An 18,432-nucleotide genomic window follows, 5' to 3' on the forward strand; every position below is an offset into this window, starting at 1 on the left:
ATTTATTAAAATACACTTCATTCATTTTATTGATGTGGCATATGATATGAATATGCCACATCATGTGGTATAGAAATGTGAGATAATAATGTGGTAAAATTAGCATTTAATTAGTTATTTTTTGTTTATGGGTCAATCGGAATTTAAAGTATTGGGTCAACTCCACTCTCGTCTATATTATGAGCTGGATTAGTAGGTGCATTACCTTTGATAATGTTTTCGGCGTTAGGGTCTCTAGAGGCATATTAACACATACACACACAAACATATATTGGAGGAGTTGGATTAATTGAAATGTGCTACTACATGGCACTAGTATGATTGAACATAATTCAATCCATGTTATTTTTAGGTCACCAAACATTTCACTAGAATTATGAATCCAATTCCCACCTAACTACATAATCAAACTCACAGAACATGCCCTAATAGACATTCATTGTATACCACAATGGGCAAATTACAGCAATGATCCCAAAACTTTAATTGTTGCTTCATTTGCCTCATTGGATTGAAGAACAATCATTTATTATTATTATTTTTTGGTCATGTATTTAGTAAGAGCATATCTTAACTTTGTTGGGGTCATGTTAAAAAGTGATTACATACTTTACACGTGAACATTTTACTAAAGGCATTTCAGTCTCTCCAAGTCACTAAACAAATAAAAGGAAAAATAAAAACAAAAACAAAGATGTTCAATATGCTCACAATTCATCTGATTCCCATCAGATTTTACCTTCATTATCATTCGTATATGACACCCTCACCATACAACGACTCCCCTAATATATCGTTGACAGTGACACCAATGCTATATCTCACGTTACTTTGCGGTTCGTAGTCCAAAGGAAATAATTTGGAGTCTTCTTGGACCAAAACCGTGGGGAATTGGATTGAGCTATACATTTTATTTGAGCAGTCTGAACAGGCCCAAACAAGGCCCATTATGTTGTTAGCCGTAACCGCCTTTTGTTATTGTCCTTCGTCTGTGAACGAACGAATCGAGTCCCAGTTAACGTATTTCATCCTCATCGAGCGCAGGTCGAGAATATCAATCATCGTCGTCCTCGTCGTCGCAGCTGTAGAGGATCAATATCCTGAAGCGTACGGACAAGATGCCGAAGAAGATGGGTGTGAACAGCAAGGCGGAGGAGGCTAGGGCTCGGAAGAGCTCGACCGAAGCCGAGCGCAAGGAGCGCGAGGCGCGCGAGAAGGAGGAGCAGTACTGGCGAGAAGCCGAGGGCAGCAAGTCTCGGGCGGCCAAGAAGCGCGAGGAAGAAGCCGAGAAGCGAGCTGAGGCCGCTGCTCGCAAAGCCGAGGCGCGCCGATTGGCGGAGCTGGAGGAGAAGGAGCTCGAGAAGGCGGTAAAGAAGCCCGATAAGAAGGTTGGACGAGTCGGGATCCCGATTCCGAAGGTCACCGAGGCGGAGCTGAGGAAGCAGAAGGAGGCGGAGCAGGCGGCGTTGGAGAAAAAGTCGAATGAGGTGAAGAAGAAGCAGAGCCGTACGGCCGAGGAGGAGGAGTATGAGAGGATGGTGGCGGTGGAGAATAGGAATCGGGACGATTCGATCATCGAGGCGAGGTCGGTGGAGGAGGCGGTTGCGAAGATGACGGTGGCAGAGAGCTTGCCGGTAGATCGGCATCCGGAGAGGAGGCTCAAGGCGTCGTTTAAGGTGCGTTTTATGTGGTTATTGGGAGAATTTAGGGTTTATGGTCTTATGAATTGGATTGCATTGGTTTTGATTTTGTTTGGGATAGCTTTGAAATCTAAAGTCTAATTCACTTGGATAGAATTTGTTTTTGCTGTTGTTGAATAATTGAGCTTTAGTAATTATGAGTATGAGGGTTGGAGCTCTAGGCATGATTGAAGTAGCTGAATTCTGAAACACAGCTTTATGTGTTATTTGCGATGATATCATGATCTCACATGGCCATGAATCATGATCAGCTTCTCGAAAGCAGTAATTTGGTGTGTGGGTGTACGTTAGTGTTGTTTACTTGTTTGTGTTGGCTCTGACATCTTTGCAATGTGCATTGGTAATTGAACACCTGTTTCAGGCATATCCACCTATTGAATTTTGAGCAAATTTAGCTATAGCTCTATTTCCATTTCATCATGGAGTTCAAACATAGCTTAAAGCAATGAACTATAACTTTTATAGTCATTTATTTATTCCCTTGATCTCAGTAACAAGCATATGTTCTTTCTATACACTGTATCCCTAGAAATGATGGTTGGCAGAAGTTTATAGGTTTCATGTGAGTAGTCGATGTACAGATATATCTCATGTTTGTTCCCTCTTGGGGAACTGCAATTTAAAATGCGATCTTTGTAGTTGTTGTTGCTGCCCCACTTCTGTATTTCAGTATTGGCGTCTCCTGATGAAGTATAATGTTAACTATTGGTGTCTTCGGATGAAGTATAATTTTGGCCAGTGATTTGTTAATGGCCAGCGAACCTTTTCAATGATGTCTTTGTAAACTTCCATTGATAAGTTAGCCCTTTTTCTATCTCGAAAACATAAGTCACCCCTTGTTAATAAACAATCTTATCTCGTTGCTTGCTGCTTTGGTCTTATGGAAAATTTTGACATTAGTAATTTTGTTCTCTTTGTGTTTATAATATGACGAGATCTTGTGATAATTGTAGGCTTTTGAAGAAGCTGAGCTCCCAATTCTCAAGGAAGAGAAACCAGGTCTTACTCACAATCAATACAAGGACATGATTTGGAAGCTATGGAAGAAATCTCCCGATAATCCTCTAAATCAGGTATGTCCCATATTTACTTTTTTTGTTTTCTCTGGTAAACTCAATGGTTTCTTTCCTGTGATTTGAGATGATAAGTCTGCTTAAATCCTTGAATTGTTGCCCTCATGTCATATATGCTCTCACCAATATATAGAGCTTTGTTCAATACCTAGAAACTTTTGTTACTTAAGACACTCTATATTGGCTTAGTGCGTCATGTGTTCAGATCGATAGGTTTGTGTGTTACATGTTGGAATATATAAAGCTGTTTTAAGTTGTTAATCATATGTTAGGATATCTTTTAGTGAAATGAAGCCAGCCTAATTTCTACTTTCACATTTGCAGTTGCTGAGTGATCACAGAGCATCTTCACCATGCAAAGGTTGTTGAGTTTCTCTCCTGGGCTTGTTTTGCAGATTTCATCATGTCCAACCAACGTACATTTGTAATTTGAAACGCATATATGGTTTATGCCCTACTGTATGTGCTATGCCCGCTCAATGAAACATGATTTAAATAATTATTCAGTCTTTTATCTTTTACCCTAATCCCCCCTGGAGCGACATATTTACAAAACTTTTTGTTTAGATTCAGTCTGCTGTAAATCTGGTAATAGTTGGAAGCCATTAATTTGATTACAGGTACTAGTTGGAATTGGAAGCCATTAATTTGATTTGTCAAGATATGTTTTCATCATATATATAAACCAAGTATTGTCCCATGCATTCGTGTGGGGACCAAGCCTTTGAAAAAGCCCTGCCATCTTTGATCGGTTTTGGTTTTGATAAAATCTTATTTATTTCTGTTTCATCATTTAATTGTTCGCTGCCCTAATTTTCTCCCAAAACCCTCAATTCCCCCATACACAATAATGCAGAAAGAAAAAGATATATAAAGCAAGGGCAATGAAACACGAGTTATAACCGCGTCTTAAATTTGGTTCCTTGAATTTGAAATTTCGCAAATGTAATGTGATATGTTATAAAACCGAGGTCAAAGTAAGTTTATTTATTTATGTGAAAAGTAGGAGGAGAGAGAATTTTTTTGCACACATTGCGAATGGGGCAAGGTCTAAAATATCGGTGATATCGAAAATATCGATCGTCCAAAAACACAAAAATTTCGATGGAAATATCAGGATATTATTGATATCGATAAAAATTGAATAAAAACCACGGAAATTGTAAGAAAAACTTGGAAATTTTTATTGAAACTTTGGAGGATGCTTATTTAGTCAATTATCTATTAGTTTATCACAAAAAATTGGAAGGAAATGCATTGCATGATGGATTTAACTAATTTAAGTTGATTATGTAAGAACCCAAAACAAAATATCTAAAAAGGAAGAAAATATCTAAAAAGTAAGGAAAATATCTTCTTGCAAAAAGACAATTTTGCCCTCGCATTATTTAATGGGGGAAAATTTGACTTTTTGATCGAGAAATAATTTGGGAATTTCGCTTACGCCATTGCGTAGAGCGCGGCGACAGGAGTTCGTAGACACGAAGTAGACCCGAATCGGAGCCGTAACGAAGAAGTTATGATCTAAAAAACCGCGAAGGGAAAAACGGTAATTTGATCAAAAAGTCAGATTTTTATATATATATCTCTCTCTCCTCTCCCCAGTCAGCTCTCTCTCTCCTCCCGAAGCTACCCCCGCCAGCGACCCTCTTCCCTTCCCGACGTCGCACCGGCCACCCTGCTTGGAGCTGATCTCCGAGACAGGTGCCAAACGAACCAGCACACGACGGCCGACATTTCCCGACCCACCTCCGCCGCTGCCGTGGTCGGAATCGGTCGGAATTCGCCATTGAAGCCGACGGTGCAGTTCGAACTTCCAGTTCAGATTTCTCCTCCGTTTCTCCACCAAATCGATCGAGTAAGGTATGGTTTCTCAGCTATTTTTCACGTTCTAGCTGATGGTTGTATGTGCTTCGATCGATTTTAGCTCTAAGGGGTTCGATTTTCGAATTGAAATCTGGCCGGAACTTCGGCCGCTCGAAACTACCATTTCCGGCCACTTTTTGGGGGTGGTCCAAGAACAAAAGTGACTCCAAATGGGGTGTTTTACCTAGGGTAGGAGTTTGGAGTCTCGGTCCCAAGATTTTTCGGCGCACCCAAATCGCTTTGGACACCCAATCTGCCCGCGCATGTGGCGGCGCGTGGGCCAGGGTGGTGGCATGGCTCTGGCCAGTTTTGAGGTCCTCGTGTCGTCACGAGCGCGTGGAATTTCGCGGATCTCGATTCGGAGTCCGTTTGAGCCCCGAACGGATTTTTTGTATCGCGCGATCCGTGGGTGCAGTGTCGTGTAATTGTTGGATCGCGCTGAATTTTTGATATGTCGGTCTATGTGATTTCAGGAGCACGTAGGATTCGACGGATTGCGAATCGGAGTCCCGGATACTCCAGAATCGCGAACCCTGGGGCTAGGGTTTGGATTTTAAGCGATAACGCAATTTTAGCTAATCCGACCGTCCATTTCAAGCCAAATTCGCAGAACATGGTTCCCTCTCTGTAAGGAACCTTCAAGGAAGCCCAGATTGGCCATCAGAGATCGTGGACCCACGGGTCCCGGGTCGGCCGATCGGGCAGTGTATCGCTTAGCTGAGCGTCAGACCTTTTAAAACTAGTCCAAGTGTCTGAAAAGACTAATGTGGGCTCAGGAGTAACTTGGATTTGAACGCACGTATTTCTAGGAGCCGGGGGCAGGGTGTTTAATTGAAATTCTTTTATTCAACAGTTTATTAATTTATTATTCATGGATAATCAGGCATCAGAGGTCCAGCCGACCAGCAAGAGAAACCTTCAAAGGGTCAATTTATCTCGGACCATCTGTGAGTGGACTTTCCTTCACGAATTATTTTATATAAATGAGTTATATAGAGGATTTTCTATAAGTAAGATTTCATAAGCGATTTTATATTGATTTTATATAAATGAGTTTATTTGAATAAAGTTCTTTATTTGATCTTGAGTAAACCTGATTGTGGTTTTGAACATGATTAGTACAGTAATAGTTTTATAAATCTGTGCTGCTTATTTACCAGCTATAGAAACAGAGTTTGAGATTGGAATCAGTTGAAATAGCAGCACAATTTGAGATTTCAGTTATTAATCAGATTTTGTTTTTCTAAAGGAATTTATGTTAAACCCACCTCGTACCCATTTCCTTTGGTGATTACCCAGAGTTGGGCTGATGTCTATGGACATCCGGCCCGATTTCAGTTTATGTCAGTGCACTTGACTTTGCCTCACGAGTTACGGGGACGCTCCGACCGTGAGTGCCAGGATTTGTGGCTCGGCAGACTTGGTGTCCCGAGACCTGCCAGGATTGCGGCTCGGCTGACTCTGTGTCCCCGAGACCTGCCAGGATTGCGGATCAGGCTGACTACGGTCCCCTGCATCCTGCCAGAGCGACCCGAGCTGACTTGGTGTCATCGAGGAATCTGCCGGCGGGACAGGCTGATCATAGTCCCCTGATTTCGCCAGTTTGCGGCTCGGGTGGACTGTGTGGCGCCCGAGCCCTGCCAGGGAATTGACGGATATGACAGGGGTACAAATAGGTGGTATTTTCAAAGGATTTTGAGTTTTCTTTTATTCAAAGATAACTTTCAGTGATTTTATATCGGTTTCTTAGTATTTGCACATGTATATTTCTATACGTTTATTCGGTTATACCAGTCCTTGATTCCTCCAGGCAGTGATGTTTTTATATATCTGATCGATTATGTAAGTTTATGCATCAGCATACTGATTCATGCTTATAGAATCTCTTATATTAAGATATAGTTAAAATTATTGATATATATATATATATATAACTATATATATCCTTAGTTATTTCAAAACGGGGGTATTATATTCTGACTTGTTTTTAAGAGTTTCATTTTTGTCCACTCACAGTTTAAAACTTGTTTTTCGCCCCCAGGTCGTAGAAGTGCACAGGATCCACCATCGGGCCACTCATAGCCTCCGCGCTTCAAAGTCAGGTAGAGTTTAGTAGAAAATCCCTGAAACCTTGAAATTTAGAAAATTGCTCTGATATCGAGTTTTAGTGGGAAAAAATGGAACTGGCGATTATTGGTTTACCCTATTCTGGCAGTTGGTGTGGTTTTGTTGAATGTTTGACAGGTGAAAAATTTTGGGATTGGTCAAAATACAGCGGAGACTCTGCCGAATTTTCGGCAGAAGTCTAAGGGAATTTTCAAGAGAAATTGAAGTAAGAAGGGTAAAAAGGTCATTTGTGCCCGACATTCGCCAGGTGTCGGACACGCGCAGGACTTGGCTTGAATTCCAAAGTGGAAATTGGGTCGGGTCCTGTCAGATTATATAGCGAGCTGACAAACACTGTGAGTGTAGAAAATATGTAGTAATTAATGAAAGAAGATTAAACACACCACAATCATTTATATATAATGATTTACTACAATATTTTACATTTTATACATTGCATGGTAAGATACATAAATGACTTAGTACCACATAGAGTTCCTATGAGGTTCAAAACTTTCACTATCTTCATAATCTCTATGTGTAGAGTAAGTGTATTGTGAAGAGTAGTCATCAAATGATAAATCCCTAAAATAATTTTGCATGTAATTGTTAACCAGCTCGCAAGTAATGTATTATATATATTAGATTACATAGATTATAATCACAAACTTATGACCAGTGTGGTGGTTAAGAGGCTGACCATTTTCGGAAGGGAGTTGGGTATATTGACGATATAAGGAAGGATTTGTGCGAAAATATCGCTGGACAAAAAAAATGAAAATTTCGCCGAAATATCGGCGAAATTTTGGATATTTAATACTGTGGAATGGGGTGATCTCAACTTAAGTCAATACCTTTTTCCATTTTCAACACAAGCTTTTTAGATGGGCCAGTGGACTCTCCTCATTTGTGCAACAATGGATAAGCGAGGCCATTGAATCTTATACAGACAGACAGAAAATAGATCTTGGGTACAAGCCAATTCAAGTGAGTGATAATAAAAAGGCATCTCTAACTCTTCCATTTTCTTCTCTCCAATTTGTTTGAAGAAAGCAAATCCTTGCACTGTGCGAGGAAAAAAAAAAAAAAAATTGTGCTCATGATCCTGTTGATGATAATTGCAAGTTGCAACAAGCCCCTACAAACTTTTGGAAATAGTTATGTTGTGCCATTAATACCTGCCAAATATTGGTAAGTATTTATTCCCATCAACCACTTCACGTCATGAAAATAAATCAATAGAAGAATACGTCAGAAACACAGGGAAGCTACCAGAAGCAATCTTCTTCTTAAGTTCTGAAATGAACTGGTGCCTCAGCACCGGGTACCATGGTTAGATAAGTCAGAAGATTGACCGCCCCGCCCCGCGCGCCCCCCCAAATGTTATCCCTCAGGTCCTCCAAGGCAGTGAAGAAGAAGAAGAGGACAATTATTGTTGGTCTAAATTCAGATAGCTCCAGCAGAGAGATGCTACTTAGATTGCTCATTTCTGTTGTTAAAGCAGGGGACAGCGTAACAGCTGTTCATGTTCAAGAAGCAGATGCTGATGCTTTTGATCCAAACTCTTTCCACACCCATGAAGATCTCTGCAAGTCCAAGAAGGTATTGAATTTTTTCTTTTCTTTTTTCGTCAAATTGTAAATTGGATAAGACATTGAGAAAAACTGGGCTTATGGCTGTTTTTTTTTCTTCAATGCAGGTGGATTTCCATGTAAAAGTCTGCATTACAGATTCATATGTTTCTGAATTACCCTATCAAGTGAGGATCAGCTATGCAACAATCCTTGTACTTGGTTGCAGCCTTTCAGGGTAATGAAACTATAAAACCAATCTCTCTCTCTCTCTCTCTCTCTCTCTCTCTCTCTCTCTCTCTCTCTCTCATGTATGGTTAATTTGGTTAAGTACAATGCAGGCCAAGCCTTTCAGCTATCAATACTTGCTTGAAAGGATTACCTCCCTCATGCACTCTTCTGGTAATGGATACTGTTGGAAGAATACTTTTGGAAGGGCAGGGGACTTCCCAACAAGGCTCTGTGAGGGCAGCAGCCCTGCAATCTTCTCAGTCATTTTCTTCCACTTTTTCTGATAAAAAATCAAATATCACTCCCCAGTTGCAAAAGTCATTAACCATACCAGCAATGCGACCAACTACTAGACGAGCACTCTCTGCTGTAAATAAAATGGTGAAGGTTTCTGACTCGGTGGCTGAGAAACTGTTTCATAAATTGGCACTGTTAGAAGCAGAAGGGTCCATCAGGAATTTCGCACTGCAAGAGCTTCGTTATGCAACTAACAATTTCAACTCTGCCATGGTGATTGGAGAGGGTGGACATAGTAAGGTGTACCGTGCCAAACTCGGAGATGGTCAAGATGCTGCTGTGAAAGTCCTCAAATCCTCACACTGTTCTGCTGTGGATTTTTTTCGAGAAGTAGACTTGTTTTCAAGTATGAAACATGAGAACATTGTTCAGATAATTGGGTTCTGCAATAACAAGGAGGTGCAAGCAATTGTATATAATCTTTTAAAGGGAAGTTTGAGGCAGAATTTGAGACAACTTAGGTGGAGTGAGAGGATGAAAGTTGCAATTGGAGTGGCAAAGGCACTGGACTACCTTCATCATTCTCACAACCCTCCTATCATTCATAGGGATGTGAAGTCATCCAACATTCTCCTCTCCTACAATTGCCAACCGATTGTAAGTTCAATAATAATTTCTTAAATTTGTGAAGCTAACCAGCATAAACTAGGTTCAGGGTAACCAGAGCTTTAACCAAATACAGATTTAATTGTACCTTTTATAGATCATACTTGTGTTTTGATGATTGCCTCTCATGTTAAACTTTAGGTAAATAGCTCTATATTTTGTCTCTGATTATGTTGACTACTGTAAATCTACTTGCACAACAATATGAAATTTCCACACTTGTAAAATACTTTTAACTTTCAATTCCCAGTTGTCGGATTTTGGAGCAGCTATGTTCCTTCAGCAAGCTTCAGCTAACACAAAGGCGCCATTTGATGTCGTTGGGACGTTTGGATACTTAGCCCCGGAGTACATGATGTATGGCAAGGTTGATGAGAAGATAGATGTGTACTCATATGGAGTGGTGCTCCTAGAACTCATCACTGGGAAAGAGGCTATTCAAACTGACCAGGAGATTCGTGAAAGCTTAGTGCTATGGGTAATGGAAGAAACCAACAAGCTTTAAAACCAATTCTGAAAAATAGTCTCTTCCTCTGAAGCTGCGTGTCTTTGCTCATTGACTTGCAGGCAAGGTCCTTCATGTGCAGTGGCATATGGGAACGTCTAATTGATCCTAACTTGGTTGAAGACTATAACAAGGAAGAGATGGAAATGATGATGATCGCAGCGCGCCTCTGCCTTATGCATTCATCTTCTCGAAGGCCAACCATGAAGATGGTACTCCTTGTTTTCTTCTTTTCTTCATACTGAAAAAAGGAAAAAATAAATCTAATAACTTCTGTATCAAGTTATCAACATGGCGACAAACTGCAAATGTTTGCTTGGCAGGCCACTTTGAGATTAGGTTAACATTTAGTTAGTTCTAACTAAGATGGCTTTCATTATTGTTTCTGTTTGAGCAGATACTTAGGTTCTTTGAGAAGCCAGAGCACTGGTTAAGGATGCAAAGGGAACGAGATGATTTTCTGAATGGAATTGATTTACAAGGTGAAACAGCCCAGCCTTGACAATCGATCACATTGATTTCACCGTGCAGTAAACAGCCCAAGTTGATCACTATCAGCTACCAAATAATCCCAGTATATATAAATAAATATTGAAAATTTATTATTTAAATGCAGGGCGACCAACAAGAAAATTGGTTGCAAATGAATTTTCCTGTTGGTCACCTCATATTTGAAACAATAACTTGAATGTGTATCCGAAGGATTTTCACAAGCTTCTACAAATAAAAGATTTACATTATTACTTCAGCTTTTCTAAATTCTGGAAGCCATTTTCTAAAGCTCTGATTCAAAATGCCTAGTTACACAGCAGGAAGAAGCTGAAAAGTCCATGCAGCTATCTCTGTCGAATTGGGTTTTTGCTGATATTCATAATGAGCTATTTATTACAGATTGAATCTTTCAGAAGCAGAAAATCAAGATTTGCTTACATAACTTATCAATTCAGTTTCCATTATTATTATTTTCTTTCTAATACAACCATACTATAACAGAACTAAAGTTTAAAAGTTGGCAAAAATAGTGTGCTTCTGGGGATAAATTGATCATGTCAAAATGGCTACTCTTAAGCCTTGGCCAACTGAGCAAAATTAATCGGGTATACGAATTGTGGTCCACCATTGTAGAGGGTTACGGCTGCTAACTTAGAAGCAGCCTGTGTTGGATGAAATAGATCCCAGAACAAGTAATTGTTGCGATTCGGGCAAAGTTTGGCTTTTGGACTACAGAAGGATTCAGCATTGAGCTTCCCAGCTCCGCAACACGCATCTTCCACTTGAGTAAAATCTGAAAAATCAAAAGGAAATTAAAATATAATTAGATTGTGCCTTTTTCTTCACCATTTTTGTCAAGCACGTGCATGATTCCTTTAAGAAGTGCATTATGGCTTGTGATTGAGAATTGACTTACTGAATGCAAGAGGGTACTGAATGACATTTATTGTCATCTCAAATGCATTTCCAAGTGAGTACTTGATGCTCTTGTGTTCTGAGCTGAGCTTGAACAAGAGGGCATCCAACCTTGCATGAAAAGCGATTGCGAGATTGTTCAAATCTTCCAAACACCCCCCAGTAGTATTGTAAATCCTCTGAGATGGACAGCATCCAATCGGGGCAACGCTGATAATGCCAAACTTTCTCGCTCCAAGATCGATCAAACTCTGCCATTTTAGTACAGGGCTCAGCTAGGCTATGAAAACTTGGTACATTTGGTGGATAAAATTAAGTTGAATCTTGTTGAACATAGAGAAAAGTCACCTTCAAGTGCTTCTCATAAGCGAGTTCTAAAGACGATAGGAAAGCTTCCTTGGAGAAGGAAGTGTTTGAATGGTAATATCCAAACAAGTCATTGCTACCAGTGCTGATGAAGAACAAAGACTTTGAGATCAACTTCTCAGTTAACCTTTGCCCTTTGATGGCAGCAAGATTGCTCTTGACAAGAGAAAGTTGCTGTATCTGCTCTGATAATGTGATAACATTTTTTCGATTGACGAATGGGGCACCAAATGGAATTCTCTCTTTTCCAAACTTCATCAAAGTCAGCTGAAACAAGAAAATGAAAAATCTGTCAAACCAAATCTCTCTCTCTCTCTCTCTCTCTCTCTCTCTCTCTCTCATGCTTATGAGACAATTTTTCTCAAGATTACATACCATTGTTCGTCCTGTTATGTCAAGAAGGCCAGACCCTCCAGAAGCAAAGTTCACACCTCTAAAGCTCTTCTTGTGAAGAGATGTACTGTTGAGAGAAAGAAAAGGCCGCGGACTTCTCTTAAGACCGAATTGCTTAGCTATAATCACGAGAAGCAACATGTTAAGTTAAGCTTCATGGTTCAAAGAAGTTAGGCTGAAGTTCAAGTTAGCTTTCCCAAATTTCTTTTTTTCCGTAACTACATTATACTTACAGAGAAAATCAGCACTGTTAAGGCCATTGCTGAACCTTCCAGTGGCTCTTGAGAAAGGAAAGTCAACGCCATTGTGGGGAAAGTCAGCCCTTGCCATGCTACCAGGCAAGAAGTTGTTGGTGCCAACATCAGCAGTTGAGTCCCCTAGTATGAAGATTGCAGGCACACCTGCTTCTGCTAAACCAAAAACAGCTATAGCCAAACATAGAACTAGAAGACCAACCCATGATTTGTTTTCCATGAGAGATGTAATTGAAAGAAACTAATTAACTAATTAATTTTTTTTTCCCCAACAAATTCTTTGTTGTATGTTCAAGAAAGATTCACTTTCACTTTCATTTTTCTCTTCAATTAAGATGTGATGGATATTTATACGCATGGATGCTTTAGGAACCGTCATTTCCTAGAGAAAATGTGCACTTACAAACATAAGAGGTTCACTGGGCGGATTGGCATAGTTGTTATCTATGGCCGGATTGACCATTCACCAGCATCTTCTGTGACCATTTTTATGAGTAGGGTTTGTTAGGTATAATTATAGTGAGCTTAATGTTAAATATGATAAGAACAGGGTTCACACAAACTATAACCGGATTGACCCTAGACCAGAATCTTCGATTACTTGCGATAAATTATCTCTAATAGAGGTGAGACCCACATAGACCGACGAAAGTTGTTGCCGTCCATTGTAACATTCATTTCAGGTTTTAGACAAATTTGGTTGTTTATGGGGTGATCACTATGTAAACAGATAATACTAAGTCCACAGTTCTCTGACAGAAACAAGGAGCCTAGCTGGAGGCCTGTTTATTTGTCCTTAAGATACACCAATTTGCAATTAAATTTCTTTCTTTTCCCTCTCTCTCTCTCTCTCTCTCTCTGTGATTAAACAACAATACAAGATGTTTCTTTTCCCTTGGCTTCTAATACCTGAAGCAGAACTTAATTACATGCCAAACAAGTGACTGAATGAAAGCTGCATTTTATTGCCAAAAGTATACAAATTACAATTGAAAAATTTTGGTAGCACAGAATGGGACACTCATATATAAAATAATTGTGTATAAATCTTCTGAATCAGCTTGTTCATTAAGGTCTGGTGCTTCTGCCAGCAGCCCTTCCACAAAGAAGGGCATTTCTGGGAATTGGGTACTCATCCCTAGCGGACTCCACAGGTGAGTAGACTCGTAGGTAAAATTGTTGTCCAAGGTATTGCCTTGCCCAAAACTCAGTCCTCAAATTCCACATACCCACATTGTCTAGTGCTATGTATATAGCTGTCCATGACTTGGGATAAACCTGTAACATAATCAACCAAAACTTTAGTATAAATACTAAAATTATTGAATGTGCCGGCCGGTTATATATAATTTCGGTGTGATTGGTTTTGTTTATACCATACTTTCGGTCTCACTTATTCCACATTGTGAGGGTGAAAGCGGAACCCTAATCTATGGATGAACCAATTTTTGGCATCAACAACTTCCCATTTGTAGAAATTAAAAAAAGAAAGCTAGGCAACAAACCTGGGTGGTGCTTCTTGAGACTGCATCTCTAAGGTTGTATTCGTTTCGGCTTGCTGGTGTCCATTTGCCTCCGTCCATTCTGAAATTTAGGTATAAATGTGAGAACTTAGAACAAATTTAGAAGATATATATGCATGACAAATTAGCAACCAAAATTCCCATTTTCAAATTCATTTTATGCATGACAAATTAGCAACCAAAATTCCCATTTTCAAATTCATTTTGTTAACAACAAAATGCTGAATTATATTATTGATTTACTTACCCAACAACCCAAAAGGAGTGTCCATCCAAATGCCAGCTCTGCACAATGTTCTCATGGTTCTGAAACACAATCTCCACAAAGGCTCTGAAATCAGCACCCATGACTGAAGTGTCAAGGTACATCTTTTGGCCAGTAGGGTTATCTGAGATGCTTCCAACTTTAAAAACCCCACCAATCTTGAAGTAGTCTGCAAGCTTCAATGGTGTGTCTGCAGGGATAAAGGACACACTGTTCACTGCATATCTCTGTTTTCCACTAACTTGAGCTGCTGAGCTCTCTAGCTTGATTGTCCTGCTCACATTTACAAGACCATAGTGGTAGGAGCCTTGTGGGTTTGGCCTAGGTCCACTTGCTGTTAGGTTTGTCCTGAAATGTACAAAATTCAAGACATAATTGTTAAATTGTTGCACAAAAAATCATTAGCAGAAACAAGACTCCATTGTACGGATGGAAAAAACTTTTATCTTTAATGTGGTACACAATATGATACATAAATAGGACCAAAATAATACCAGATTGGATAAGTGACGTACCTAATGGAGAGAGCCTGGCTAAGAGACCAGCCGGTTTGGGTTGTGGGCCCAGCGGGAATTGGGCCGGAAACTTGACGGCCCGAGTTGCTGTAGTGAAAGACGGCAGTGCTTGTGAGGACCTGGCTGGTAAAACGGGTTGAGACAGCAATGTAATAGTCCTGAGGGGCTTGATCTGCTGTGACGAGAACAGAATAAGACTGGCCCACATGGATGTCCAGTGAATCATAGGTGGTCTGGATGGTGTGGGTCCCTTCAACTTCAACCAGCTTCAATTTGTGGCCCTGGATCCTGAAGTTGAGAGAGTTCTGGAGCCCAACATTTGATATCCTAAGCCTGTAAGTTTTACCTGTAGGAAACAGACAAAAATCAGCTCCAAAATGTAAAACAGTAAACAAAAGGACCAATGAGCCAAGCCATGGAAGAGTTTAAGAGGGGTAAAACAAAAAAATTACCTTGGTCAAATGTGAAATATGTTCCATTTGGTCCACGTCCATTGATTATAATGCCATCTGGGAAGGGAAGCCTGTGACCACGATCTAAAATGCCCTTCAATATCTGCAATATTGGACCAGCATTGCAGTTAGGTCAGAAATAGGTTTAAATTAAATTGATAACGAAAATACCAACTAGCTCTTAGTTTATTACGTGACACCTTTGAATTTCCAGTCTCCGTTATTTCGAAAAAATAGTAATAGAAATTGCATGGAGATGGAGTTTTTTTTTTTTTTTTTTTTTTTTTAAAATACCTTGTGGTCAGTCTTGTGCCAATCTCCAATAAGAATGGAGTAATCACCAACTGGGTCTGGGAATGGGACTGGGATTCTGGGCCTGCTGAGGATTTTAATGGCTCCAAAGCCACCAGCAGCCTTGTGAAAGGCAAGAGATGGGAAGTAGTAGAAGCTTCCAATTTGGTCCTTCACTTGGAGTGTGTAGGTGAAGTTCTTGCCTGGTGGGATGGGGCATGTGGTGCCGTAAACTCCATCTTGGTATGAATTCCTCCTATGTTGAACTCCATTCCTGTTTTTGTTTTTCCAAATTCCATTTTTAGTTTCACATCAAAATTAAAGTAAGTGATTGTATACAACACGCATATTCTTAGACGGTATTTCAAACCGATCACATACTAACCACCGTCACAATATTATCATGGGCCAGGCAAGAGTTAGGAAATAATTAAAACTCAATAAAAAAATTCCATGTGTGTTTGGTTGGTCTTTCGATCAAACCAAAATAAATGCGTGTGGCTATATATGTCAATTTTGCCAGCATATAATTCGATCATAGTATATGCATAGCAAGTTGTCACTTGTTATTGTCAACTACATGGAAGATTTATTAAGTCACCGCGGCCATATTAATAACATGTACAAAAGTCTATGACCTCTTAGCTGTCTGAATTTTTTATTTATTATTCTCTAAATTATATTACCATATTTTGTCACACTGAATTAAAATCTACAGATTAGATTGACAATGAAAACTAAATTACCTCATTTATTTTACCAATGTTTCGTTTTATATCATGCAATATTACTATTTGCGAAATAAATCTTTGCAATTAAAATATTTTAGCTTCATGCCTTGTAAAGATTGATAAATGTACCAAATATTTAAAATCTATAAAATTTTGCTAATTTAACAAATATGAAGATTTAATTAGCATTTAAGTGTTTGGAAAACATATAGAAAAAGAGAAGGGAAATAGTTTGGAAGAAAATCGCACCATGAAATAAGGAAAGGCTCCGGCAAGCTGTTATGAACATTGATAATGAGGTTGTCATTGGTCACGGAGTAGATTTCCGGCCCTGGAAACTGGCCATTGATGAGAATTCCCTGCAGCAAAAACAAAATTTCAAAGTTTACATTCAAGTTATTAAAAACAATTATTCATGCACCCGAAGTTCTATGTCAAACTCTCATCTCATAATATCGCTTGTACAGAAGAAAAAACTGTAAATACAAACCTGTTGACGAACACCGAGTGGATATATGTCCCCGTAGGTTATGTTCCAGTCGAAAAACCTGTAAGGATCCTCAGCAGTTGCAAAACCCAGAACCAGAAGAAAGGCTGCTAGAAATTTAAGCAGCATATTTTTTTGGGAGCTTTAGAAAGTAGAGACGTATCAGAGAAAAATTCAGGTGCAGATGATCAAACAGAGAAGAAGATGAAGAAGAAGAAGTAGTTTTCTCTACTGGAATTACAAAGAAGGTTACAGAAGGAGACACTTAAATAGGTTTGAGGTAACTGACCCTGACTTATTAGTCTTGATATTTATACTGCAAAATTGCAAAAAAACAAAAACAAAAACGAGTGGGGATATGTATTTGTCCTCTCTGTATTGGGCTGTGCATAGTGGAAAGTCATAGTCTCATAGCGGTGGAGTGTCCACGTGGCGCACGCCCAATAAAAGATGCGCGACTTTGGCATTTGTTTAATGACTACAATGCCCTTGCCCTGACCGCGTAAGCTTCTTTTGCTAACACATGCATGGCTGGATGATAGTGGGAGAGCCCGTGATTTCTGACGCCACACACGGTATTTTCATGTGCTCAATTTTCTCACCTACCAAACACCCCAAAACAGAAGCTATTCAGATGAAAAGGGTTGTGTTGGTGCTTGGTGGGCGCAAGGAAAAGGAAATAAATGGTATGAAAATTATGGGGGACACCAACTTGGAGATTGATTTACGCGTAAACCAATAATTGTTTATGCTTATGGGACATTCCTTATTATGCTAAGCTAAATGAAGTGTTTTCCTTTTGGCTCTTTCCTTCAAAGCCTATGAAAGACAACCACCATGAAGCTTCTAATGGATTTCTTTTTATTTTATTTTTTGGTAATGATCATACAGATTTTGTCTGGATTTTGTCTTAATAGATAGATATGAAATTGAATATGCTGGAATCTAGTAATCATTTTTAAACTATATTTTTGGGGTTTATATTGCTTTCTCATTTCACATGAACAAGTTATGGTTTTACCTTATTGCAGAAACGACAAATTCTTCGTCTAACTTGAGTATAGAGGCAAAGATTAATCAACCGTTTAGTAGTTAGTTCATTCTAAAGTATATTATCAATGCTTTTTTTTTTTTCTTTTTTTTTCTTTTTTTTGAGTTGACTGTAATGCTTTTTTGTTGTTGCTGAACTGGCAATTAAATTTTGAACTAGAAAAAAAAAAAAGGCAAGTAATTAATTATGAAAAGTTTACGTACATCTAACTTGAGTATATGGGTGAAATGATAAATCGTTCGTCTAACTTGAGTATAGGGGCGAAACGATAAATTATTTGTCTAACTTGAGTATAAGGGCGAAAGATTAATCAAACCGTCTAGTCTGGTTCATTCTAAAGTCTCTCTTAGAATAATTGAAGCTTGTGAACGAGTTTTACGGGGTAGAACAATATGGGAGGAAAAAAAAATAATTATCAATGCTTTTTTATTGTTGCTGAACTGGCAAGTAATTAAATTATGAAAAGTCTACGTCCATCAAATATTAATGCATGGAAAGTCAAGTCCTTATTAAATTAATGCATGGAGATAATTAGAGACAGGAACTTTTTGTTCCACCTAGAAACATCTCTCATCTCATTGCATGTGAGTTTGATAAAACAGCAATTTTATGGTTTTTATTTTTCTTTGTTTTTGTTTTTTAAATGCAACCATAAATCACGATTTCGACATAATTGTATTGTAAAATAAATATTGAAGCGTATTCCGCTATGGGATTGAGACTCATAAGCGTGTGATTTTGT

The 18,432-nt window shown here is 39.1% G+C and overlaps 4 protein-coding genes across 4 annotated transcripts; 2 read left to right on the forward strand and 2 right to left on the reverse strand.

The window, feature by feature from the left end:
* The first annotated feature begins 985 nt into the window (after positions 1-985).
* On the forward strand, positions 986-3,420 carry LOC117638851 (coiled-coil domain-containing protein 124). Its single transcript, XM_034374006.1, has 3 exons — positions 986-1,676; positions 2,654-2,773; positions 3,097-3,420. The coding sequence occupies exons 1-3, from the start codon at positions 1,119-1,121 to the stop codon at positions 3,106-3,108; spliced, it is 690 nt and encodes a 229-aa protein (XP_034229897.1). The 5' UTR covers positions 986-1,118; the 3' UTR covers positions 3,109-3,420.
* Positions 3,421-8,019: 4,599 nt separating this feature from the next.
* On the forward strand, positions 8,020-10,713 carry LOC117637345 (PTI1-like tyrosine-protein kinase 1). The gene is made up of 6 exons (XM_034372215.1): positions 8,020-8,347; positions 8,445-8,554; positions 8,658-9,441; positions 9,701-9,928; positions 10,018-10,167; positions 10,353-10,713. The coding sequence occupies exons 1-6, from the start codon at positions 8,126-8,128 to the stop codon at positions 10,455-10,457; spliced, it is 1,599 nt and encodes a 532-aa protein (XP_034228106.1). The 5' UTR covers positions 8,020-8,125; the 3' UTR covers positions 10,458-10,713.
* A 259-nt stretch (positions 10,714-10,972) lies between these two features.
* On the reverse strand, positions 10,973-13,124 carry LOC117636357 (GDSL esterase/lipase At5g55050-like). Its single transcript, XM_034370825.1, has 5 exons — positions 12,355-13,124; positions 12,104-12,240; positions 11,711-11,995; positions 11,364-11,613; positions 10,973-11,240 (listed from the first exon to the last, which is right to left on the reverse strand). Exons 1-5 carry the CDS (start codon positions 12,593-12,595, stop codon positions 11,020-11,022), a joined length of 1,134 nt encoding a protein of 377 aa, XP_034226716.1. The 5' UTR covers positions 12,596-13,124; the 3' UTR covers positions 10,973-11,019.
* A 115-nt stretch (positions 13,125-13,239) lies between these two features.
* LOC117636355 (L-ascorbate oxidase homolog) lies at positions 13,240-16,926 on the reverse strand. The gene is made up of 8 exons (XM_034370823.1): positions 16,643-16,926; positions 16,402-16,511; positions 15,425-15,695; positions 15,131-15,233; positions 14,679-15,024; positions 14,146-14,511; positions 13,881-13,959; positions 13,240-13,653 (listed from the first exon to the last, which is right to left on the reverse strand). The coding sequence occupies exons 1-8, from the start codon at positions 16,766-16,768 to the stop codon at positions 13,444-13,446; spliced, it is 1,611 nt and encodes a 536-aa protein (XP_034226714.1). The 5' UTR covers positions 16,769-16,926; the 3' UTR covers positions 13,240-13,443.
* Positions 16,927-18,432: the final 1,506 nt, after the last annotated feature.

The sequence above is a fragment of the Prunus dulcis genome, chromosome 8 (genome assembly GCF_902201215.1).
Source record: "Prunus dulcis chromosome 8, ALMONDv2, whole genome shotgun sequence".
NCBI lineage: Eukaryota > Viridiplantae > Streptophyta > Magnoliopsida > Rosales > Rosaceae > Prunus > Prunus dulcis.

Coding starts and splice junctions, on each gene's coding strand:
- LOC117638851 (XM_034374006.1), top strand. CDS start 1,119: ATGCCGAAGAAGATGGGTGTGAACAGCAAGGCGGAGGAGGCTAGGGCT. Junction 1,677..2,653: donor GGCTCAAGGCGTCGTTTAAG/GTGCGTTTTATG, acceptor TGATAATTGTAG/GCTTTTGAAGAAGCTGAGCT.
- LOC117636355 (XM_034370823.1), bottom strand. CDS start 16,768: ATGCTGCTTAAATTTCTAGCAGCCTTTCTTCTGGTTCTGGGTTTTGCA. Junction 14,512..14,678: donor AGCCAGGCTCTCTCCATTAG/GTACGTCACTTA, acceptor TGTACATTTCAG/GACAAACCTAACAGCAAGTG. Junction 13,654..13,880: donor TCTCAAGAAGCACCACCCAG/GTTTGTTGCCTA, acceptor ATTATGTTACAG/GTTTATCCCAAGTCATGGAC.
- LOC117637345 (XM_034372215.1), top strand. CDS start 8,126: ATGTTATCCCTCAGGTCCTCCAAGGCAGTGAAGAAGAAGAAGAGGACA. Junction 8,555..8,657: donor CTTGGTTGCAGCCTTTCAGG/GTAATGAAACTA, acceptor AGTACAATGCAG/GCCAAGCCTTTCAGCTATCA. Junction 9,929..10,017: donor GTGAAAGCTTAGTGCTATGG/GTAATGGAAGAA, acceptor ATTGACTTGCAG/GCAAGGTCCTTCATGTGCAG.
- LOC117636357 (XM_034370825.1), bottom strand. CDS start 12,595: ATGGAAAACAAATCATGGGTTGGTCTTCTAGTTCTATGTTTGGCTATA. Junction 12,241..12,354: donor TAACAGTGCTGATTTTCTCT/GTAAGTATAATG, acceptor TCGTGATTATAG/CTAAGCAATTCGGTCTTAAG. Junction 11,614..11,710: donor CTTATGAGAAGCACTTGAAG/GTGACTTTTCTC, acceptor CTAAAATGGCAG/AGTTTGATCGATCTTGGAGC.